Here is a 26,172-nt window from a genome sequence, read left to right as displayed (position 1 = left end):
CTCACCTTTTAAGTTAGCTGAAGCCTTTTTCAAAGCTTTAAACATCACATTTTACATTGTTCTTCAATAAAGTAATCAAAGTGAGTTTTAATTAAATCTAAAATTATCTGCACAATGCCAGGTATTTCATACTATCTATATAATAATTCCTGTGTCTGGTTTCCAAAGTCCTTTATGTGCAAAATGTCACTTTTGTGCATTCTCATTGGTTGTCTGGCCCCGGAGTCTTTGATCCCTCCCAGCAGAGACCAGGATACAGATATACACTGGTGTGTAGCTCCTCTAATCTGATGGATACAGCTTTACACTTGACTGAAACTTTTGTCAAATTTTGACCCTTAGCCCCAGCTTCCTCACTTCGGGCCTCCCTCCCAGCTGAAAGACTCAGTGCAAGTCAGAGTGGAGCCTACTGATGGCCAAAGGTCCTGTTTTGTGAGCCAATGTCATTGAATAGACAAGTCAACAAGTGGAATGTCTTTGAACTCAAATCAAGTATTTCAGCTTGGACAGGAAATATCTCCCTGTGTGGTAGTGAAAAAATATCCCCAATCAGGGCTAGGCTATTGAAACGCAACAGCTTGCGGGGTCAATTAATCAGGATGACTTTTACGCCCTCGGCACAAACTTTCTAAATCAGGTCTATGGTTGCCAGCCAATCCCTTGGGTATAATGATTGAATGATCTAAGGAACTGACCATTTTCAAGTTTCTTTTTTATGAACTGGTTCAGAAACTTGAGGACCAAGTTTGTGGAGCTTCCCATTTTCTCTTGGAAGAAAAGCTTTGCAATTATGTGACTCATTGTCCATGTGGCTTGTGTTTTTGGTGTTTGGAAAGTCTATTTTCAAAGTAACAACACAGGTAAATTGGATCTATATCATTTACTTTATTCGTGTTCTCTTAATAACAAATTTTTCTAGCCTGCAATTTTCATAAAGAAGATACTTCAGATTACAAGGTCTATTTTATACTGGTCCCAATAACTAAATAATTATACTTTCAAAGACTTGGGAGACTTTGTTCTTGACTTACTAATGAATATATGGATGCTCTCACCAGGGCTACTTTTCTCCTCTTCCTCCATCTGTACTACTACCCATGATACAGGCTTAGCACAAAGGATGACCTGGCATAGGTAACACTAACTGATATACAGCCAAACTATTGTAGTCAAAACACTTGAGAACTTTTCACCATGAACTGGAAGTTTGGAAACCCCGATGATGTCTCTGCATTCCATGCCATTCCCTCACGAAAAAAAATTATATTGGGATACTTCTTTCTGGGCACAATGCCGAAAGTCCTCAAACTGTTTAAATCAGTGGCACCAGGGAGATATAACTTTTCAAACACTTGCTGTGTAGTCTGGTCAAAATGACAAAGGATTTCACTGTTTCATAATGTGTTGCCTTTAATAGGTTGTCTTGGTATTAATAGTACTGGCTAATAGGAAAAGAGTAGGCCGTTCAGCCCCTGGTACTGAATCAATTGGATCACGGCTGAACTGTACCTCAACTCCATTTACCTGTCTTTTGATCCATATAGAATCATAGAATGATACAGCATAGAAGGAGGCCATTCGGCCCATCATGTCTGTGCTGCCTCTTTTGAAAGAGCTATCCAATTAGTCCTACTTCCCTACTCTTTCCCCATAGCCCCACATATTTTCCACTTCCAAGTATAATCATGCAATTCCTTTTTTGAAAGTTATTAAATCTGCTTCCAGCACCCTTTCAGGCAGTGCATTCCATATCATAACAACTCACCGTGTAATTTTTTTTTCCTCATGTCGCCTCTGGTTCTTTCACCAATCACCTTAAATCTGTGTCTTGTGATTACTGACCCTTCTGCCACTGGAAACGGTTTCACCTTATTTACTCTATCAAAATCCCTTGTGACTTTGAGCACCTCTATCAAATCTCCCCTTAACCTTCTCTGCTCTAAGAAGAACATAGGAAGATAGGAACAAGAGTAGGCCATTTATCCCCTCGAGCATGTTCCGCCGTTCAATGAGATCATGGCTGATCTATGACCTAATTCCATATACCCACCTTAGCCCCATATCCCTTAATATCTTTGGTTAACAAAAATCTATCACTATCAGATTTAAAATTAACATTTGAGCTAGCATCAACTGCCATTTGCAGAAGAGAGTTCCAAACTTCTACCACCCTTTATGTAGAAGTGTTTCCTAACTTCACTCGTGAAAGTCCTAGACTCCCCAACCAGTGGGAATAGGGTAGATGGAGAGAAACTATCAGTTCCCCTTAATATCTTGAAAACTTCGATCAAATCACCCCTTAATCTTCTAAATTCTAGGGAATATAACCCTGCTTTGTGTAATCGTGCCTTGTAATTTAACCCTTGGAGTCCAGTTGTTATTCTAGTAAATCTGCACTGCACTCCCTCCAAGGCCAATATATACTTCTAAAGGCACGGTGCCCAGAACTGAACACAGTACTCCAGGTGTGGTCTAACCAGGGCTTTGTATAGATGTAGCATAACTTCTACCCCCTTGTATTCTAGTCCTGTAGATATAAAGGCCAGCATTCCATTAGTCTTTTTGATTATTTTCTGTACCTGTCCATGATATTTTAATGATCTATGTACATGGACCCCTAAGTCTCTTTGGACCGCCACTGTTTCGAATTTTTCACCATTTAGAAAGTACTCTGATCTATCCTTTTTAGGTCCAAAGTGAATGACCTCACACTTGCCTACATTGAAATACATTTGCCACGGTTATGCTTCCATCTACACTGCTTACAATGCTACCTATCTTTGTGTCATCGGCAATCTTTGATATGTGGCTCTCTATCCCGTCATCTAAGTCATTAATAAGTACAGTGAATAGCTGAGGCCCCAACACAGATCCCTGTGGAACACCACGAGTCACATCCTGCCAATTTGAGAACCTGCCCATTATCCCTACTCTCTGTCTCCTGCCTCTCAGCCAATTTCCTAACCAGGTCAATAATTTGCCCTCAATTCCACGAGCTTCAACTTTAGCTAACAGTCTCTTATGAGGCACTTTAGCGAATGTCTTCTGGAAGCCCATATAAACAACATCCATAGACATTCCACTGTCCACTACTTTAGTCACCTCTTCAAAAAATTCAATCAGGTTCGTCAGGCATGACCTACACTTTTCAAATCCATGCTGGCTCTCTCTGATCAGCTTAAAATTTTCAAGATGTTTAGTCACTGTATCCTTAATTATAGACTCTCGTAATTTCCCGACAACAGATGTTAGGCTAACTGGTCTATAATTCCCTGGTTTCCCCCTCTCACCTTTCTTAATCAATAGATTTCTAGATATTAAAGGCATCAAGGGATATGGGGATGGTGCAGGAAAATGGCATTGAGGTAGAAGATCAGCCATGATCTTGTTGAATGGCAGAGCAGGCTCGAGGGGCCGAATGGCCTACTTCTGCTTCTATTTCTTATGTTGTTATGTTCTTAAATAGCGAAGTGACATGTCCCTTTTAGATTGGAAAATTGCACAGCTCCTGAATCGGGAGAACTTTGGAAGATTATAGTTAGGGCATCTGCAACGTTCTCACCTACTTCCTTTAAAACCCTGTGATGGAAACCATCTGGCCCTGGAGATTTGTCACTCTTTAGTGCCATTATTTTCTTCATTACTATTAATTTGCTTACGTTAATTATGGTGAGTCCCCGTCCCTGATTCAAAATTAGTTTCCTTGGGGTGTCCAGAAGGCTATCCTCTTCCTCTACTGTAAATACTGACGTAAAGTAATTATTTAACATGTCCACCATTTCATTATTTTCATTTACATTATCACCATTATCAGTTTTTAAGGGCCCCACATTGTTCTTGACCACCCTCTTTTTCCTAATATAATTGTAAAAAATTTTTGTGTTCATTTTGATATCCCTTGCCAGTTTCTTTTCATACTCCCTTTTTGTAGCTCTTACTATCTCTTTTTGTCACCCTTTGCTGTTCTTTGTATCTCCCAGTCGCCAGGATCTGTGCTATATTATGCATTTTTGAATGATTTTTCTTTTATTTTTATGTTGTCCCTTACCTCTTTTATTATCCATGGCTGTTTTTTTTGGCAAGTAGTGCTCTTGCTCCTTAGGGGTATAAACTGGTTCTGTACCACATTAAACTCTTTTTTTGAACACCTCCCACTGATCTTCTGCCGTTTTACCCATTAACAGATTTGCCAGTCACTGTCCCATCCCGTTGAAGTCAGCCTTACCTAAATTTAAAATCTTAGTAGCTGTTAAAGGTATCTCCTTTTCAGACACAACGTTGAACTCGATCATATTCTGATCGCTATTAGATAAATGGTCACATACCATTATGCTGTTAACGAAATCTGGCTCGTTTCTCATTATTAAATCTAACATAGCCTGCCCTCTTGTTGGTTCTAGGACATACTGTTGCAGAAAGCTGTCCTGAACACATTCAAGAAATTTGTTACCTTTCTGGCATGAGCTCATCTGCTTATCCCAATCTATGTGAAAGTTAAAATCCCCCATGCTACATGCTTGTCTAATTTCTGCATTTATACATTCTGCTGCCAGGGGGCCGGTATACAATCCCCACTACAGTCTTAAATCCTTTTCTGTTTCTTAATTCTACCCATAAAAGTCTCCACTGCCTACTTACCTCTTGTTATATCCTCTCTTATCATTGAAGTAATTTTATCCTTAATCACTAAGGCTACTCCTCCCTCTACCAGTTTCCCTATCCTTCCTGTAGATCTTATAACCTGGTATATTCAGTTCCTAGTCCTGACCGCCTTGCAGCCATGTCTTAGAAATGGCTACATGTCGTACCCCCTAAGTTGAATTTGTGCCTGCAATTGATTTAATTTGTTCCTTATACTCCCTGCGTTTGTATAAAGAACGCTTATTTGGGCCACACACCCTAACCTGTCCTTCTGCTCTAATGTTTTTCTCACTGGGTACGGTAGCATAGTGGTTATGTTACTGAACTAGTAATCCAGAGGCCTGGACTAATAATCCCGAGTCATGAGTTCAAATCCCACCACGGCAGCTGGGGAATTTAAATTCAATTAATTAAACAAAATCTGGAATGAAAATACTAGTATCAGTAATGGTGGTCATGAAACTACCAGATTGTCGTAAAACGAATGTCCTTTAGGGAAGGAAACCTGCTGTCCTTACCCGGTCTGGCCGATATGTGACTCCAGACCCATAGCAATGTGGTTGATTCTTAATTGCCCTCTGAAATGGCCGAGCAAGCCACTCAGTTGTAAAAGCTCGCTTAAAAAAAGTCATAAGAATAAAACCGGATGGACCACCCGGCATCGGACCACGAGGCACCGGACACGACAACGGCAAACCAAGCCCAGTCGACCCTGCAAAGTCCTCCTCACTAACATCTGGGGACTTGTGCCAAAATTGGGAGAGCTGTCCCACAGACTAGTCAAGCAACAGCCTGACATAGCGATACTCACAGAATCATACCTTTCAGCCAACGTCCCAGACTCTTCCATCACCATCCCTGGGTATGTCCTGTCCCACCGGCAGGACAGACTGACCAGAGATGGCAGTACAGTGATATACAGTCAGGGCCCTGGGAGTCCTCAACATTGACTCTGGACCCCATGAAATCTCATGGCATCAGGTTAAACATGGGCAAGGAAACCTCCTGCTGATTACCACCTACCGTCCTCCCTCAGCTGATGAATCAGTCCTCCTCCATGTTGGAGGAAGCACTGAGGGTAGCAAGGGCACAGAATGTACTCTGGGTGGGGGAAATCAATGTCCATCACCACGACTGACCGAGCTGGCCCAGTCCTGAAAGACATAGCTGCCAGACTGGGCCTGCGGCAGGTGGTGAGCGAACCAACACGAGGGAAAAACTTACTTGACCTCATCCTCACCAATCTACCTGTCGCAAATACATCTGTCCATGACAGTATTGGTAGGAGTGACCACCGCACAGTCCTCGTGGAGACGAAGTCCCTTCTTCGCACTGAGGATACCATCCAACATGTTGTGTGGTACTACCGCCGTGCTAAATGGGATAGATTCAGAACAGATCTAGCAGCTCAAAACTGGGCCTCCATGAGGTGCTGTGGGCCGTCAGTAGCAGCAGAATTGTATTCCAGCATAATCTGTAAACTCATGGCCTGGCATATTCCTCACTCTACCATTACCAACAAGCCAGGGGATCAACCCTGATTCAATGAGGAGTGTAGAAGAGCATGCCAGGAGCAGCACCAGGCGTACCTAAAAATGAGGTGCCAACCTGGTGAAGCTACAACTCAGGACGACATGCACACTAAACAGCGGAAGCAACAGGCTATAGACAGAGCTAAGCGATTCCATAAACTAAAGATCAGATCAAAGCTCTGCAGTCCTGCCACATCCAGTCGTGAATGGTGGTGGACAATTAAACAACTAACGGGAGGAGGAGGCTCTGTAAACCTCCCCATCCTCAATAATGGCAGAGTCTAGCACGTCTAGCAACCATCTTCAGCCAGAAGTGCCGAGTGGATGATCCATCTCGGCCTCCTCCTGAGATTCCCACCATCACAGAAGCCAGTCTTCAGCCAATTCGATTCACTCCACGTGCTATCAACAAACGGCTGAGTGCACTGGATACAGCAAAGGCTATGGGCCTCGACAACATCCCGGCTGTCATGCTGAAGACTTGTGCTCCAGCACTAGCTGCGCCTCTGGCCAAGCTGTTCTAGTACAGTTACAACACTGGAATCTACCCGACGATGTGGAAAATTGCCCAGGTATGTCCTGTCCACAAAAAGCAGGACAAATCCAATCCGGCCAACTACTCTCAATCATCAGAAAATCGATGGAAGGTGTCGTCTACAGTGCTATCAAGGGGCACTTACCAATAACCTACTCACCAATGCTCAGTTTGGGTTCCGCCAGAACCAATCGGTTCCAGACCTCATTACAGCCTTGGTCCAAACATGGACAAAAGAGCTGAATTCCAGAGGTGAGGTGAGAGTGACTGCCCTTGACATCAAGGCAGCATTTGACCGAGTGTGACACCAAGGATCCCTAGAAAATTGAAGTCAGTGGGAATCAGGGGGAAAACTCTCCAGTGGCTGGAGTCATACCTGGCACAAAGGAAGATGGTAGTGGTTGTTGGAGGCCAATCATCTCAGCCCCAGGTCATTGCTGAAGGAGTTCCTCAGGGCAGTGTCCTAGGCCCAACCATCTTCAGCTGCTTCATCAATGACCTTCCCTCCATCAGGTCAGAAATGGGAATGTTCGGTGATGATTGCACAGTGTTCAGTTCCATTCGCAACCCTTCAAATAATGAAGCAGTCCGAGCCCGCATGCAGCAAGACCTGGACAACATCCAGGCTTGGGCTGATAAGTGGCAAGTAACATTTGCGCCAGATAAGTGCCAGGCAATGACCATCTCCAACAAGAGAGAGTCTAACCACCTCCCCTTGACATTCAACGGCATTACCATCGCCGAATCCCCCACCATCAACATCCTGGGGGTCACCATTGACCAGAAACTTAACTGGACCAGCCATATAAATACTGTGGCTACAAGAGCAGGTCAGAGGCTGGGTATTCTGTGGCGAGTGACTCACCTCCTGACTCCCCAAAGCCTTTCCTCCATCTACAAGGCACAAGGCAGGAGTGTGATGGAATACTCTCCACTTGCTTAGATGAGTGCAGCTCCAACAACACTCAAGAAGCTCGACACCATCCAAGATAAAGCAGCCCGCTTGATTGGCACCCCATCCACCACCCTAAACATTCACTCCCTTCACCACCGGCGCACTGTGGCTGCAGTGTGTACCATCCACAGGATGCACTGCAGCAACTCGCCAAGGCTTCTTCGACAGCACCTCCCAAACCCGCGACCTCTACCACCTAGAAGGACAAGAGCAGCAGGCACATGGGAACAACACCACCTGCACGTTCCCCTCCAAGTCACACACCATCCCGACTTGTTCCTTCATCGTCGCTGGGTCAAAATCCTGGAACTCCCTTCCTAACAGCACTGTGGGAGAACCGTCACCACACGGTCTGCAGCGGCTCACCACCACCTTCTCAAGGCCAATTAGGGATGGGCAATAAATGCCAGCCTCGCCAGCAACGCCCACATCCCATGAACAAATTTTTTAAAAAGGCCTTTTGAAAGTCCCTATACACAACATCAACCGCACTACCCTCCTAAATCTTCTCCGTTACTTCATCAAAGAACTTGATACTCTTACCTAACAAAATCTATCGATATGAGTCTTGAAAATTTCAATTGAACCAGCATGCACTGCCTTTTGGAGGGAGAGTGTTCCAGATTTCCACTACCACTTGTATGAAAAAGGGCCTCTTGATTTTACTTCTAATTGGCCCAGCTCTAATGTTAAGATTGTGCCCCCTTGTTCTGGATTCCTCCATCAGAGGAAATAGTTTCTAAGTATCAACCCTATCAAATCCCTTTATCATTTTAAAGACCCTGATTAAATTACTCCTAGACTCGAGGGAATATAAGCCAAGTAAATACAACCTGGCCTCATATTTTAACCCTTTAAACCTTGGTAATAAAGGAGTCTAACTTGAGCAGACACTAATACATTTCCCATTCATGGTCTTTTAGATGCATTTAAAGAGACAAAAGCATTTAATGTGAAAATTAAATGGCTTTAAGGTTTAAGAATTCATTTATATCTTACAGATGAGTGCAGTAATATTTGATACTAATTAAGCAATAATACTTGGAGCTTCTGTTTTAACGATTAACAATGAATTGTGCTGGTTTTCTCAATTGTTTAATTTTACTTGTGTACTGTTATTTTACTAATGCTCGTACTTTTTGCATCCCAGAGGCTAATTTCTTTTCTTGTCATTGGAAGGAGATCGTCAAGTTTTATGTATGTATCATAAGATTGTTGGTTTTCTTTCCTTTTCCTCTCCAGGTATGGCGATGCAGTGAATAATAATCTAGTTGTAGGAACTCTGGCCTGGCCTTCCCCCTGGGTTATTGTGATAGGTTCCTTTTTCTCTACATGTGGAGCTGGTTTGCAGAGCCTAACTGGGGCTCCAAGGTTGTTGCAAGCAATAGCTAAAGACAACATCATTCCTTTCCTGCGGGTTAGTACAACTATTGTTTTGATTAAACCTTCTCGCTGCTGCAATTTACGGAATATATTTTAGGAAAGTGTTCATGCAAATTAACTTGTCTGTTGTTTGTGCTCAATACTTAATGGAAGCTTTAAAACATTTTGTGACAGCATGGATATGAAATTGGCTAAGTGACAGGAAACAGAGTAGTGGTGAAAAGTTGTGTTTCAGACTGGAGGGAGTTTTCCAGTGGTGTTCCCCAGGGGTTGGTACTAGGACCACTGCTTTTTATACATATATATATATATATATATATATATATATATTAATGACTTGGACTTGAATGTACATGGCACAATTTCAAAACTTGCAGATGTCACAAAACTTGGAAGTGTAGTGAACAGTGAGGAGGATAGTAATAGACTTCAAGAGGATAAAGACAGGCTGGTGGAATGGGCGGACACGTGGCAGATGAAATTTAACACAGAAAACTGCAAAGTGATAGATTTTGGTAGAAAGAATGAAGAGAGGCAATATAAACTAAAGGGTACAATTCTAAAAGGGGTTCAGGAACAGAGAGACCTGGGGGTATATATGCACAAATTGTTGAAGGTGGCAGGGTAGGTTGAGAAAGCGGTTAAAAAGCATATGGGATCCTGGGCTTTATAAATAGAGGCATAGTGTACAAAAGCAAGGAAGTTATGATGAACCTTTGCAAAACACTGGTTTGGCAGACAAAAAAGGAGATTTGATAGAGGTATTTAAAATCATGAAAGGTCTAGACAGAGTAGATAGAGAGAAACTGTTCCCATTGGCGGAAGGGTCAAGAACCAGAAGACATAGATTTGAGGTGATTGGCAAAAGAACCAAAAGCGACATGAGGAAAAACTTTTTTACACAGCGAGTGGTTTGGATCTGGAATGGACTGCCTGAGGGGGTGGTGGAGGCAGATTCAATCGTGGCTTTCAAAAGGGAACTGGATAAGCGCTTGAAAGGAAAAAAAATTGCATGGCTACGGGGAAAGGGCGGGGGAGTGGGACTAACTGGATTGCTCTTGCAGAGAGCTGGCACGGACTCAATGGGCCGAATGGCCTTCTTCCTTGCTGTAACCAGTCTATGATTCTATGATTTTATATTTAAAACATTTTGAAGTATCTACAAATTATGTAAAAAGGACTTTTTTGCAGCTGCTTCTCCCTGACATCACTTCAAGCTGTCCCTGCACGTACACTGACTCATTTGTACTTTATATCACATAAAGGAATCAACGGATATGAGATCGGGCAGGAAAGTGGAGCTGAGGTCGAAGATCAGCCATGATCTTATTGAATGGCAGAGCAGGCTCGAGGGGTCATATGGCCTATTCCTGCTCCTATTTCTTACGTTCTTATATTCAAATTAAAAAGAAATTAATCAGTACAGAAAAAATCCATAGTTTTTGCAACATAAGATTTTAAGAAATCAAATGTCAGTAAACCGTTGACTCATTCCAAATAAAATGAATTAGAAAAGAATAGCTGGTTCTGTTTTCCATTATTGATTGCTGGCCTCTGTCAACAAAACTGATGGCTGAGTAGGAGTAGAGAGTGGAGTTCAATTACCTCCCTTCACTAATTTTAGTAAGAAAAAATGCATGTGAAAAGCAGTATTTCACAATTTTTCAACTTGCATCTGCTTTTTCTCTACAATTAGTAGGAATTACAGTCCCACTGTCTTTTCTTTTAATTGCCTCAGTACTTTTTCTTTACAAACCATAGGTTTGGTTTCCCTTAACTTTGCTTACAATTCACTTGTTTTGTTATCCTGATAACATTCTTTACTAAGGTTGCCCAGTCTTTGTGTATTCCTTCCAGCTTTCATCACACCAAACACTTCAATTTTACTGATTGGCACAGGTCAAAAATGAGGATGGGGAAATGTGGCAAGAGCGTCCATGAATTATTTCCGTGGAACAGGATCACTTGTTTAAGACTAATATGTTACATTTTCTTTCCTCAATGTTACTGGTTTTGATGGCCAGCCTTCCCTTGCTTGTCTGTATAAAGGTCACCTTGATTTAAAAAAAAACACCATATGCCATTTCCCCTTCATTTTGCTTTACATGATTTATATTGACATTTTTTTCTTTGTGGATTATTTAAAAATCCTTCAATGACATTCATATTTATTCAGTCTATTTGGGGAAACTATGCTTTCACCTAAACAAGGTGCATGGATAAGAACTAGCATTCTTCTGATTTAGGCACCATGTTAGATGTAAATGAAACTGCTTAATAAGCATTTTTAGAGTTTTTACTTTCACTAAAGAGCCTAAGTAGATTTGTTCACATGATTCTTAACTATGCTGCCTGGTAACCAATGCAGAACAGGACAAGTAGAAACCTTATGATTTGAACCAAACATGAATTAGATAGGCTATAATGCAGCTCATATTATTTGCTACATATATGTAAAATAGTGAACCCAGTTAACAAATGTTGTACATTTTCTCTCTTTTAGAAATAAATCGATTGCAGAAGTTTCAGTTTCCCTTCTTTTGAACTCATTCTCTTCGATGAAATGGTGAAAATAAACTGTCATAAACTTGACTCAAAGCACATATCTCCATATTGATAAATTGAGATTACTGACTAGGTATAAAGTCTTGATGCATAACAGTTCCCAGCTGAAAATTCTTTTGAAGACCCTTTTAAATTCACTTCTTTGTCAAGTTCTGATTTTTCTTCTCCTCACTGTCATTTCGGTTTCTCCATGGTACATCAAAATTTTATAGTCTCTCATCAATAAATTTTTGAAGCACAAAAATGTAACTTTTTTATACCCTTCATGTATGATCTGAGATAAACACGTGAGAGTATACCTTATAAATGTCAGCTTCAGTAAGAAAAAAACATGCATTTATCTAGTGCTTTTCACTTCTCTGGACATCCCAAAGTGCTTTAGAGCTACTATTTTAATAGCAAATCTGTCACAGAAATTTCAGTTCCCCTTCTTTTGAATTCATATTTTCTTTGATAAGATGGTGAAATGAATCAGAAATATTAATGTCACTTTATGTTTAAGATTTAGAATTTTAAGATCTTGACCGTATTTTTGATATTGTAGGTGTTTGGCAATGGAAAAGACAATGGTGAGCCAACCTGGGCCCTTCTTTTGACAGCCATTATAGCTGAACTTGGAATTCTGATAGCTTCTCTTGACATGGTGGCTCCCATTCTCTCAATGTAAGTGGAATTTCTTGTAAAAGCTTTTATTTTGAGTGAATCACTATTTTAAAATTTATTCTCTCAAAGTCAGGGAATACATTTTTAAAAAATACCAACTTCAAATTTCATTGAGAAATATCCAAAACCTAACATTGGTCACTAGGTAGAATATGTACATCATTATGTGAATAAATAAAAGACTGCATATAAAGTTCTCTTCATACTCTTGGGATGGGGACTTAACATTTGCTTGTTTACATTTGTTCTGTGTCACTTTCCCCATGGTATTGGATACTGAACATTAGTCAGATAAATTCAACACTTTTACTGCTGGAAAAATAACTGCATAAGTGGTAACAATGGGAGAAACTCTCCCGGTTATAATTTTGTGCTTTTGATTATTAGACTTTTACAATTAAAATGATCAGGTTCATTTGTGATCAACATCAGATCAAGATGAGTAATAGGATCCAAGGCGATGTTTCTGATTTTACAACTGTAATTGCTTCAGTATTATTGCTCTTGCATATCTTTCTTTCCGCAATCAATGCATTTACAGAGTCATACCAAATTTAGCTGCATATTTTGAAAATTGTTTAGTAGCTTCTGATTGGGTTTTGAGGGGTAATTTCTGATGCTGCAATGCTCTGCGTTCCTTTACTTCAGCTCCCTCTTTGTGAAAGATTTCTTCCTTGAAGACTTGGGCATTTCTTGTAGAATACCAGATGAGTATGGGAATGAAATTAACCTACAAAAAGAAACTAGAATAGAGAAAACAAAGACATCCAGAAAAGAATGTAATGGGAAAAGAAAATATATTTTTAAAAAAGGAAAAATGAAGACATGCAGAAAATGGTGAGATTGAAAAAGGGTCGGCCATTTAGGACAGAGATGAGGAAAAATTTCTTCATTCAAAGGGTTGTGAATCTTTGGAATTCTTTACCCCGAAGGCTGTGGATGCTCAGTTGTTGAATATATTCAAGACTGAGATCGATAGATTTTTGGACACTAAAGGAATCAAGGGGTGTGAGGATAGGGCGGGAAAGTGGAATTGAGGTCGTGGATCAACCACGATCTTAGTGAATGGCGGAGCAAGCTCGATGGGCCGTTTGGCCTACCCCTGCTCCTATTTCTTATGTTCTTATGAAGACAACACGTGGAAGAGTGGGTAAAGGGAGCCTACTAGCTACAGTATTAGAATGTTGATTCCCTATAAAGAGAAGCAAAAAGTCTAACTTTGTTTTGAATGACATTTATTTTCTGGCTTCTTCTAAGGGATATGTTTACTAGTCTGCTCTGTGGGGGAGTTAGGATGACTTGGTCCCTAACAGATTTGGGGGTAATTTTAACCCCAAAGTACGGGTAGGTTGGGGGCTGGTAGGCAGTAAAAACACTTAATTTTTGGAGCAGGACCGCATCCCGGTTCCAACGCACCCACTTCCAGGTTTAATTCAGGCGCGTTAAGATGCGCGTGTGCAACAGAAACCCAGAAGTCCCGTCCCCACTTAACGCCGACGGGCTGTTACTTAAAAGGCAATATACCTCATTGTGATACTTTAATTTTTTGGGTATTACAAAAGTAAAACAAATTTAACCTTACCTGTTCGGGTTTCCCATTGTTTCTGATTCACGTCAGGTGAAAACAGGCGAGAAGGGCCGGATCCATGAGATGAGTGCTTTCATTGTGCTTTTTGTGGGCCAGGAGGAGCAGGAGTGCTTCATCCAGGCCCAACAAGCTCACCTGGTAATTAGTTGGTACCCGCACCCCCTGATGCTGGACCTCCCTACCACTCCCCTCCCCCCGCCCCTTGATGCTGAACTTCACCCCCAATGCTGGACCCCCCTACCACTCCCGTCCCCCGTCCCCCCCGATGCTGGACAGCCCACCTCGATCTTCTCCAAGGCCCACCCGATATCGTTCACGTCCCCCCACCTCCACCCATCCCTCCAATTTCTTCCACAGCCCACAATCTCCCTCCCTCCCTCCCTCTCCAATTCGTGGCTTCTTTCCCTCCCGACAAACAACCAGCCTGGCAATCTGGCTGTCTGGCACATGGGACACCCAGAAGCTCAAATACTTACCTTCACTTGAGTTGCGATCACAGATTGCGATGCACGAAGGTGGCCATAGAGCCCATGGCTTCTAGCTTTTTGCTTGATTTTACAATTATAGAAGTAATGTTCCCATTCATATCTTACAGGTTTTTCTTAATGTGCTATTTGTTTGTTAACCTGGCCTGTGCAGTACAGACACTTCTACGAACTCCCAACTGGCGTCCGAGGTTTAAATACTACCACTGGTAAGAACAGATTTAAAGGTGTTGATATCTACTTAATACTCTCAACGTTTACATTAAAAAATGAGAAGGCAGATGAACATTTTATTAGCTTCTTTTGCCCTTCAGTCTGGAATATTTATAAATTGTCACTTGCAGGGTTTACATATCAGGACGTTTTGTGGTATTTGAGGTTGTACACCTTTCCAATACATATAGAGAGGCATCTAGACAGTTATATGCAGTTGGGCATCACTGCACTTGGACGGGAATGGTTTCGATTTTTTTTTTGTTTTCAGTTGATCTCAGCAGCATGGATATTTAATGGAAGTAATTTAAAAATTCTCATCGGATCATGAATTCTCAATGCTTGTGATCAGTTATTAAATCTAGGTCACATCAAATGCAAAATTGTATAAAGATGATTTCTAATTTGCTGTTTTTCTTGTAGGGCTTTGTCGTTTTTAGGAATGAGCATGTGCCTTGCACTAATGTTCATTTCTTCATGGTATTATGCTCTTGTGGCTATGGTTATTGCAGGAATGATTTACAAATATATTGAATACCAAGGGTGAGTACTAAAAGGTTCACAGGTTTTTCTTGACTACATGATGTTTGAACTTTTCCTAATTCCTCCTTGAATTTCATTTCTCTGGTCTTATTTTTAAATCATTACTGTGCAATATAGACTCATAACTTTAAGGACCAAAACAATTTAATTCAGGAGCTTTACTCTTAAAACGATGGGCTGGAATTTGCACCATGGTAATGGTGCATCTACGGTGCATGCCATTACGATTTCCAGGAAATTACGGCCATTACTTATGCCACTCCAAAACTTCCTGATAGTTTTGCACTGCTCCGCCCTTTCCTTTGCTGAAAGAGTCGAATATCTAATTTTAATTCTGACTCCAAAATTTATACGGTAAAGTTCAGTCCCCATTAAAATCGATGGCGAGATCAAGTTTGCTGAATTAAAGCCACTGAGATCGCCACTTAGATCATTGTAGAATGATTCTGGTGGGTGAGTATTCAGGAATCATAACAGGAACATGTTTAAAAAAGCAACATTGCTTCTGGGCTTTATAATAGTTACTATCTCAATTCTAAATTTTCTGGATCTGTTTGATCAAAGCAGAGCCCACATGTATGAAGGTTTAATGTAACGTAAATACGAATGTTATTTATACTTATTTCTCGCACTTCTAAATACTGTAATTGAAAAATGTAGGCTGCTCCTTGAAATGTTGTGAATTGCCTCAGGGTGACTGATTTCTGCATTGCTTCTGAAATCGCTTTCTGATGTCAATCACAGGTGAAGTACAGCTCTCTTCTTAAAATCCACAGTTTGCAGCTAAAGCCCTGTGGTGATGTGAGAATTACAGGAGAACTGTTTGTTCTTGTGGCAATATTTATTCAATATTTATCCCTGTTTATATCTTTTAATAATTTGCTGCTGGATATAAATAACAAAACAAATAAATTAGGCTGAAATTCCCACAGAAATCAACAATCGAGATGAATTCTTAACTATGTGTTGCCGTGCCGCTCCCGATCCACTACTGTGCTCGCTGTGGCGTACTCATTATTTTTCCAGCAAATTGTGGTATAAATTCACGACTGGAGAAGCAATGAGCACAACAGTGCAACTTGTGGTATTCGTCGCCATTGCAGCCAATTCCATGCCGATGTATGTGGTCAGATCAGCAGCTCCAGATCAGTAGACCCCAAAAGGAATGTTTTTTTTTATTCGTTCACAGGATGTGGGCGTCGCTGGTGAGGCCAGCATTTATTGCCCATCCCGAATTGCCCTCGAGAAGGTGGTGGTGAGCCGCCTTCTTGAACGGCTGCAGTCCGTGTGGTGACGGTTCTCCCACAGTGCTGTTAGGAAGGGAGTTCCAGGATTTTGACCCAGCGACAATGAAGGAACGGCGATATATTTCCAAGTCGGGATGGTGTGTGACTTGGAGGGGAACGTGCAGGTGGTGTTGTTCCCATGCGCCAGCTGCTCTTGTCCTTCTAGGTGGTAGAGGTCGCGGGTTTGGGAGGTGCTGTCGAAGAAGCCTTGGCGAGTTGCTGCAGTGCATCCTGTGGATGGTGCACACTGCAGCCACAGTGCGCCGGTGGTGAAGGGAGTGAATGTTTAGGGTGGTGGATGGGGTGCCAATCAAGCGGGCTGCTTTATCTTGGATGGTGTCGAGCTTCTTGAGTGTTGTTGGAGCTGCACTCATCCAGGCAAGTGGAGAGTATTCCATCACACTCCTGACTTGTGCCTTGTAGATGGTCATGATGTGGAGATGCCGGTGATGGACTGGGGTTGACAATTGTAAACAATTTTACAACACCAAGTTATAGTCCAGCAATTTTATTTTAAATTCACAAGCATTCGGAGACTTCCTCCTTCCTCAGGTAAATGTTTTTGAAGGAGGAAGTCTCCGAAAGCTTGTGAATTTAAAATAAAATTGCTGGACTATAACTTGGTGTTGTAAAATTGTTTACACTTGTAGATGGTGGAAAGGCTTTGGGGAGTCACTGCAGAATACCCAGCCTCTGACCTGCTCTTGTAGCCACAGTATTTATATGGCTGGTCCAGTTAAGTTTCTGGTCAATGGTGACCCCCAGGATGTTGATGGTAATGCCGTTGAATGTCAAGGGGAGGTGGTTAGACTCTCTCTTGTTGGAGATGGTCATTGCCTGGCACTTATCTGGCGCGAATGTTACTTGCCATTTATGAGCCCAAGCCTGGATTTTGTCCAGGTCTTGCTGCATGCGGGCTCGGACTGCTTCATTATCTGAGGGGTTGCGAATGGAACTGAACACTGTGCAGTCATCAGCGAACATCCCCATTTCTGACCTTATGATGGAGGGAAGGTCATTGATGAAGCAGCTGAAGATGGTTGGGCCTAGGACACTGCCCTGAGGAACTCCTGCAGCAACGCCCTGAGGCTGAGATGATTGGCCTCCAACAACCACTACCATCTTCCTTTGTGCTAGGTATGACTCCAGCCACTGGAGAGTTTTCCCCCTGATTCCCATGGACTTCAATTTTACTAGGGCTCCTTGGTGCCACACTCTGTCAAATGCTGCCTTGATGTCAAGGGCAGTCACTCTCACCTCACCTCTGGAATTCAGCTCTTTTGTCCATGTTTGGACCAAGGCTGTAATGAGGTCTGGAGCCCAGTGGTCCTGGCGGAACCCAAACTGAGCATCGGTGAGCAGGTTATTGGTGAGTAAGTGCCGCTTGATAGCACTGTCGACGACACCTTCCATCACTTTGCTGATGATTGAGAGTAGACTGATGGGGCGGTAATTGGCCGGATTGGATTTGTCCTGCTTTTTGTGGACAGGACATACCTGGGCAATTTTCCACATTGTTGGGTAGATGCCAGTGTTGTAGCTGTACTGGAACAGCTTGGCTAGAGGCGCAGCTAGTTCTGGAGCACAAGTCTTCAGCACTACAGCTGGGATGTTGTCGGGGCCCGTAGCCTTTGCTGTATCCAGTGCACTCAGCCGTTTCTTGATATCACGTGGAATGAATCGAATTGGCCGAAGACTGGCTTCCGTGATGGTGGGGATATTGGGAGGAGGCTGAGATGGATCATCCACTCAGCACTTCTGGCTGAAGATGGTTGCAAACGCTTCAGCCTTGTCTTTTGCACTCACATGCTGGACTCCGCCATCATTGAGAATGGGGATGTTTGCAGAGCCTCCTCCTCCCGTTAGTTGTTTAATTGTCCACCACCATTCACGACTGGATGTGGCAGGACTGCAGAGCTTTGATCTGATCCGTTGGTTGTGGAATCGCTTAGCTCTGTCTATAGCATGTTGCTTCCGCTGTTTAGCATGCATGTAATCCTGAGTTGTAGCTTCACCAGGTTGTTACCTCATTTTTAGGTACGCCTGGTGCTGCTCCTGGCATGCTCTTCTACACTCCTCATTGAACCAGGGTTGATCCCCTGGCTTGTTGGTAATGGTAGAGTGAGGAATATGCCGGGCCATGAGGTTACAGATTGTGCTGGAATACAATTCTGCTGCTGCTGATGGCCCACAGCGCCTCATGGATGCCCAATTTTGAGCTGCTAGATCCGTTCTGAATCTATCCCATTTAGTACGGTGGTAGTGCCACACAACATGTTGGATGGTGTCCTCAGTGGGAAGACGGGACTTCGTCTCCACGAGGACTGTGCGGTGGTCACTCCTACCAATACTGTCATGGACAGATGTATTTGCGACAGGTAGATTGGTGAGGACGAGGTCAAGTAAGTTTTTCCCTCGTGTTGGTTCGCTCACCACCTGCCGCAGGCCCAGTCTAGCAGCTATGTCCTTCAGGACTCGGCCAGCTCGGTCAGTAGTGGTGCTACCGAGCCACTCTTGGTGATGGACATTGAAGTCCCCCACCCAGAGTGCATTTTGTGCCCTTGCTACCCTCAGTGCTTCCTCCAAGTGGTGCTCAACATGGAGGAGGACTGATTCATCAGCTGAGGGAGGACGGTAGGTGGTAATCAGCAGGAGGTTTCCTTGCCCATGTTTGACCTGATGCCATGAGATTTCATGGGGTGCGGAGTCAATGTTGAGGACTCCCAGGGCCACTCCCTCCTGACTGTATATCACTGTACTGCCACCTCTGGTGGGTCTGTCCTGCTGGTGGGACAGGACATACCCAGGGATGGTGATGGAAGAGTCTGGGACGTTGGCTGAAAGGTATGATTCTGTGAGTATGGCTATGTCAGGCTGTTGCTTGACTAGTCTGTGGGACAGCTCTCCCAATTTTAGCACAAGTTCCCAGATGTTAGTAAGGAGGACCTTGCAGGGTCGACTGGGCTTGGTGTTTTGCCGTTGTCGTGTCCGGTGCCTAGTGGTCCGATGCCGGGTGGTCCGTCCGGTTTTATTCTTATTATGACTTTTCGTAGCGAGATTTTACAACTGAGTGGCTTGCTAGGCCATTTCAGAGGGCAATTAAGAATCAACCACATTGCTGTGGGTCTGGAGTCACATATAGGCCAGACCGGGTAAGGACGGCAGGTTTCCTTCCCTAAAGGACATTAGTGAAGGTAAGTAGCAGCAGATCATCAGATTCCAGCTTAAAGCATTTCCAAGCAGCGGATCAAAATCCCAACTCTCCTGTCCAGTTCATTCTCTTCCTCACAGATCCAAGCTTGTTAGCAGAATATCACCATCATAAATGCTGCTCTGTAGAGTCGTATGGAACTCGTGTTGTGCTTCTCTCTCGACAGTGGGAGGTTGTGGTGGTATCGGAGAAGGGGGCATGTGAGGATGAGAGTAATGTTTTCTTTTTTTATACATATATAAAAAGGTCAACAGAGAAAAGCTCAAATTCTGGAAGAGGCCTTTCGGGGTGAATCTGGGGCTGGGCAGAATTTCCTCTTGCCCCATGGATATGCTCTTGAGCCTATCTCGTATCCCAGGATCAGGGGCCAATGGAGTGCCTACCTCAAGTTGGGGGTGGGGGGAGAGATTCTGCTGCTGGTTCTTGCTGCAGTTAAAGTGGGCCTGAAGTTCTGGTCCAGCAGGTGAAAAAATGTTCAAGTCCCGCCTCTTTGGCATCAAGCTAGTTTCCCGGAAGCAATAATCGATTGCTTTGGAAAACCAATCTTGTAAATTTTAAGTTCACCGGTATGACATTTTTTTCGTAATCCTGTGGGCAGACTGCATGAGATTACCAGTTTAATGCTGAAATAAGGACAGCTTTATAATGCGGACTTATACCACTAGGAACTAGTTTGAGACTGCCCAAACTTCTGCACTTAGAGAGAAAGGCAAACACAAAGCCTTTTGTGCCATAATCTCAGTTGGATTCAAGTTCTGCTGATGGTGGATATTGTGCTGCGTGTGTGTCTTGGGAATTGGTTCAGTTTCATTGCAAATGTTTATATTTTTATGCGTTTAAACATTAAAGCTCAAGGATGAAGTAAGTGCCAGTTTGCAACTATTTTAGGTATTTCAATAACATTGAATAGTATGCCGAACCGGCTTAATTATGTCGTCTTTCTACAGTGCAGAGAAAGAGTGGGGTGACGGTATTCGGGGTCTGTCCCTAAGTGCAGCTCGTTATGCTTTGCTGCGATTGGAAGAAGGTCCTCCTCACACTAAAAACTGGAGGTAAAGTAATGCAGTCATTTTACAGCTTACATTGTGCAACCTCAGAGTTATTAATAAAGATGGCATAAAACGTGACTATTTTATATAATTATGATTATATAAAAACGATGATTTTTTTGTTTAAACCTGACACAAATCCTTGCTTATGTATGGTTCATAACCCTAATCTGAATCCATGTTGAATCATAATGATTGCGAGTAGCCTTCAGCTCTGGCATATTTCACACCATTCTCTATGTTGCAAGTATTCTGCTATATTTGGTGTAAATCCATAGCTGTACGAGCATTTTTTTCTCTCATTATAATTGTTTAGAAAAATAAGACAAAGGTATGGTCATTTCGGTCAACTAATTAAGACTACGAATGTTTTTAGTAAGTGACCCAGTGCTCTCTAATTTTTACCAGCTTCTTACTTATTTACATTTAAATATAGCCTTAAAAGACATACTAGTTTTTTTTTTAAAAGTGTATAATATATTAATTTTGCATCTGCAATGCTGTTCCTGTTGTCACACTTCCTTTTTGTGTCACATTTTAGTCATGCCCGGATAATAGTTCTAAACAGCTTACCTTGTGGGCCTCCCCATACTAGATAATGCCGGTAACCTCCAAACTACATCTCTCCGCTTCATCCACAGCCATCTATTCTTACCTAGATTAAAGCTGTTTTATAATTCTTCAAAAATTCATTTAACTTTTAATTTTTATGTTTTTAAAAAAAATTCTTCAAACGTCAAATTTCTGCTGGGTCAGTTGACTTCAATTTCATTGATATAATTAAATAAATCCAGGGATTCCTGCTGGCCCAACCCACTGAGCTCCTCCTAATGATCGATCTATCTACCTATCTATCTATCTAATCAATCGTCTGTCTGGATTTCTGCTGAATTGGCAAGATCAGCATTAATTATATTGATTTCATTCATTCTGGGATTGCCTACCAGTCAGCTGAGCTGGAGCTTTATTTAATTTATTAACTGCAGGGATTCCTGCCGGGCCTCATTTTATTAATAATTTTGGGAAACTCAGTTTACTGAGCCCTTGGTTGTTAATTGCCTACCAACTGAAGTCTGTTATGTTATTTGTCAGTTTGGGTGAAGCCCTTTCTTGAAGGTTGAAGAGCACTTCTTTCCCCCTTGCCAATCTTATTCCATTTTTCCTCAGCTCCCTCTGTCTGTTTCAGCTCTGGCATTGCTCAACATTGGTATAAGCTAAAGTTATGTTGAATTATTCCAGTAATTATTCAATGCTTCTTTTCCTAGGCCTCAATTATTAGTTATGCTGAAACTAGATGAAGACTTACACGTGAAACATCCCAGATTGCTAACATTTGCCTCTCAGTTAAAAGCTGGCAAAGGTCTTACGATTGTTGGTTCTATCATTCAAGGGAATTTCCTAGAAAATTATGGAGAAGCACAGGCTGCTGAACAAGTATGACTTAAAGTTTGTATGGTTTTTGTGTGTTTGTATGAGTTCCTGTGCTCATCAAAGTAAAGGTTTTAATGTTGGCATTCAGTATTAACCTCAAGCATCCCTTAGTCAGGCATAGAGACTGGATAAATAGCACACCATTGTTGTACAAGTAGTAAAATTAACAATCATATCTCTAATTAAGGCACAGAGTTCCTGCGTCACAGCTGCCAGGATGGTTTGTGCAAAGAGCAATAGCCTTTCCAGTTTCTTATTCCAACATAGAGTCTGCTTTTTTTCAAAAATGTAACTACTTTCATACATATCTCTTTAAAGAGTAATTTTAATAAATTGTGAGAGTAGAGATACTTCTATAGTTTTGTAGATCACTTAACATAATGGCTCCTTCTTAGAGATCAACAGTGGGATGGGCTGAGCTTAAAAACATTTTCCTCCCCTCCACCATCTCATGTGGTTCATGATCTGCCAACAAGTGGGGGAGTCAGAGAATGTTATTTTCACCATATCTTCTGAGATGAACAAACCTCGTGTTGGCCAGAAGTAGTGTAATCTCATTCAACAGAAGGAAGCCAATTTTAGTGACCAGCTGCCTTCTAATTCCAGAATCAGTAACATGATCTTTCACCGTACCTTCAAGTAAGTTATGTACACTCTCCCAAAGTCATGTACACCCTTGTGTAGTTTTAGGAGTATTCAAGTATTCCGATACTGTCTTGTTTTTTTTCAGAGCAGGGTGGGGTGGGGGGAGAAGGGGGAATAGAGCAATTACAGAAAGGAATCTTATTTTTTTTTAAATGTTTGAGGAAAGATTGTATTTCCCACAGTGCATTGTGGGTACACACTACAGAAAATGGGCTCCATGCAGAAGCAAGTAGTCTGATATTTTTGAAATTCAAGGATTAGTCATTTTTTTTTGTAATTTTACATTGAGTTACATTGAGTCTACAGCACAGAAACAGGCCATTTGGTCTAACTGGTCTATGCCGGTGTTTATGCTCAACGCAAGTCTCCACCCTCCCTACTACTTCTACCCTTTTAAGCATATCCTTCTATTCTTTTCTCCTTCATATTCTTATCTAGCTTCCCCTTAAATGCATCTGTGCTATTTGCCTCAATTACTCCTTGTGGTAGCGTGTTCCACATTCTCACCACTCTTTGGGTAAAGTAGTTTCTCCTGAATTCCTTATTGGATTTATTAGTGACATCTTATATTGGTGACCTCTAGTTTTGGACTCCCCCACAAGTGGAAACATTTTCTCTACGTCTACTCTATCAAACCCTTTCATTATCTTAAAGACCTCTATCAGGTCACCCCTCAGCCTTCTCTTTTCTACAGACAAGAGCCCCAGCCTGTTTAGTCTTTCCCAATAAGTATATCCTCTCAGTCCTGGCATCATCCTTGTGAATCTTTTTTGCACCTTCTCCAATGCCTCTACATCCTTTTTATAATATGGATACCAGAACTGTGCACAGTACTCCAAGTGTGGTCTAACCAAGGTTCTATACAAGTTTAACATAACTTCTCTGCTTTTTAATTCTATCCCTCTAGTAATGAACCCCTTGGTTAAGGGGATACACAGCTGCTTGCCCATTCACACAGGTCACAAGGCTTGGTTCTCCTTTTTATGGCCTTATTAACCTGCGTCGCTACTTTGTGATTTCCTAGGATTCTTTGAAATCTGCTTGTATTGTGTACACATTTTGTAATTATTTGTGCTAGGCAATTCAAAACTTCTATGGAAATGACTACTGTTACTATCATCGTTACTTCCCCTCTGGAGGTTTATGTAACTAAGTGCACCATGCATAGAAAAGTCCTGAAGAGCGTATTTAATTTTTCTTTAGTCAATTCAAAATAAAACAGTTAATGGTGATAAGCTTATAATAGAATATCTATGCAGCAATTTACATTTGTAACATTTTATATGCATGTTTTATATAAATTACTTGACAGTTGAAACTTAGTTACGTACTGAATTACCTTTCACTTCTCAATCTAGACAATCAAAAACATGATGGCAATTGAAAAGGTCAAAGGATTTTGCCAGATAGTAGTTTCTTCTAAGGTTCGAGAGGGTATTGCACATTTAATTCAATCCTGTGGACTTGGCGGAATGAAACATAATTCAGTTGTTATGGGTTGGCCTTACGGCTGGAGGCAGAGTGAAGATCCCAGGGCTTGGAAAACATTCATAGGTAAGGTTTATTAATATAGTATCTTTCACTATAGAATTTTTCCTCTGATTTGTAGTGATCATATCGCCAGTGTGAATGTTATTCTGCATCCTGTGACATAATGAACAGATTTTCCTGTGAGCGGCGAACGAACATTGCCTGCAATTCGTTAGACTTCCACTTGCTCATAAACTTTTCAAGGGCTTTTACACTGCAATTTCCTTCCAACGCGATGCCCTCTCCTGGGCATCTGGGACCTGTGTGAATGGGGCAAGCAGCTGTGTATCCCCTTAATCAATCAGATTGAAGCAACATTAATAAGCTGCGCAGAGACTGAACCAGGAAATGTAAGTTAGAATAGTAAATTTAATCTCAAATCAGGTACAGAAAGTGAAATGGAGAGAGGATAACAAATATTGAATTAAGAGGCAGAGATAAAGGAGACAAAGAAAAAGTAAAAAAAAAATTAAAATTAAAATGTCTTTTTTAAATGTCCAACAACAATTAAAATCAGAAGGAATGAGACTCCACACTAGTAAAAGTGCCAGAGAGGTTATTTGGCAGTCATTAAGTCTTACCACGCCGTTAAAATGGTGCTTAGACTTGAAATGACTCGACGTACCTTTTTTTGGCGAGATTATTTCGTATCCATTAGGTCAGTTCAGGAGCTCTACGCCGTTCTCGCGAGTTTATGGAGGAGGGTTGCATCTGGTACAGCAACTTCCGGATTTCTGCGTTTGACTGTGCTTGTGCAGTCACCGGAAGTAGCTGTACCAGGTGCACAGAAATAACGGTGAGCTCTGTTAGCCTTGCTGTTATTTTCACAGGAAAATCCAGTGTATAACTACTAATCTGCATTGTTGGCCATTATTGGCACATAACCAAACGAAACCTGAATAAAATATCCATATAAAACTTTATTATAAAATGTAGTGGATACCAAGAAAAAAATTCAAGCGTCTAATGTACAACAGTTGGAACGTGCCAGTTTTGCACTCTTTCATTTTAGTGATCAAAATTGTGAGTAGTAATTTCCAATTTATGCTGTTGTCAAGCGAGACACCACTAGCACCACCAACGGCAGCACAGACTTGTAAATTTACCCCCTTTTCATTTATAACACCTTCCTTACAGTCAGACTGTGCCACAATATGTAGAGTTTGTTAATCTTTATGATTATAACCCCTTGTACGGGGAATTCCCAGAGTTCCTAGTCTTTGCCCAGCCTTGGGATGGGGAGAACAGTGGTACTAAGCGAATATGAAACACTTCTCCACAGGGAGAAAGCAAGCATAAATTGGAGGATGAGTCTACCCCAGAATGGAAGAGGACTGATCGCAGGATAGCTGCCCACCCTCTCACATAGGCAATAGTCCTGGGAAGGGAGCACTTAAAAGGTTGGAGAGAAATATAATTTACAATCATTTTTTGAGGCTTGTGTGAAACTTGCTACCACAAGGAGTAGTTGAGGCAAATAACGTAAATGCGTTTAAGCGGAAGCTAGATAAGTACATGAGGGAGAAAGGTATAGAAGGATATGCTGATAGGGTTAGATAAAGTAGCGTGGGAGGAGGCTCGTGGAGCATAAACATCAGCATAGATGAGTTGGGCTGAATGGCCTTTCTCTGTGCTGTAATTTCTGTGTGATTCTATGCGTTAAATATGTCAATGTGGATCAACTTGGATCACAGATTACTGTAATTGTACACATAAAAATATGAAGCCGCCTTAAAAAATATCTGGGAGCATTTCCTCATATGAATAAACAGCAATTAGCTGTCATGACTGCTGCCCAACAAGCAATTTTCAGTGAATGCACCAACTGGAGAAGATAGGACTTCAAGGTCAGTGAAAGGTTAGGGTGTGCATAACATCATGGTAATGGAAAATATGAATTATGCATCTCAGAAATGG

The 26,172-nt window shown here is 41.9% G+C and overlaps 1 protein-coding gene across 2 annotated transcripts in view; it reads left to right on the top strand.

The window, feature by feature from the left end:
* The window catches only part of slc12a4 (solute carrier family 12 member 4), a 147,011-nt gene that overhangs the window by 95,380 nt on the left and 25,459 nt on the right, over positions 1-26,172 (top strand). For both annotated transcript variants that reach the window (XM_067997867.1, XM_067997868.1), the window contains exons 12-18: positions 8,906-9,080; positions 12,156-12,274; positions 14,458-14,556; positions 14,984-15,103; positions 20,548-20,652; positions 21,915-22,083; positions 24,084-24,279. In XM_067997867.1, coding sequence (XP_067853968.1) covers positions 8,906-9,080; positions 12,156-12,274; positions 14,458-14,556; positions 14,984-15,103; positions 20,548-20,652; positions 21,915-22,083; positions 24,084-24,279 — 983 coding nt within the window. The remainder of the gene's footprint in view (positions 1-8,905; positions 9,081-12,155; positions 12,275-14,457; positions 14,557-14,983; positions 15,104-20,547; positions 20,653-21,914; positions 22,084-24,083; positions 24,280-26,172) is intronic.

The sequence above is a fragment of the Heptranchias perlo genome, chromosome 16 (assembly GCF_035084215.1).
Source record: "Heptranchias perlo isolate sHepPer1 chromosome 16, sHepPer1.hap1, whole genome shotgun sequence".
Classification (NCBI taxonomy): Eukaryota; Metazoa; Chordata; class Chondrichthyes; order Hexanchiformes; family Hexanchidae; genus Heptranchias; species Heptranchias perlo.
The sequence above is the reverse complement of the archived record's forward strand: the minus strand, read 5'-3'. Positions and strand labels throughout refer to the sequence as shown.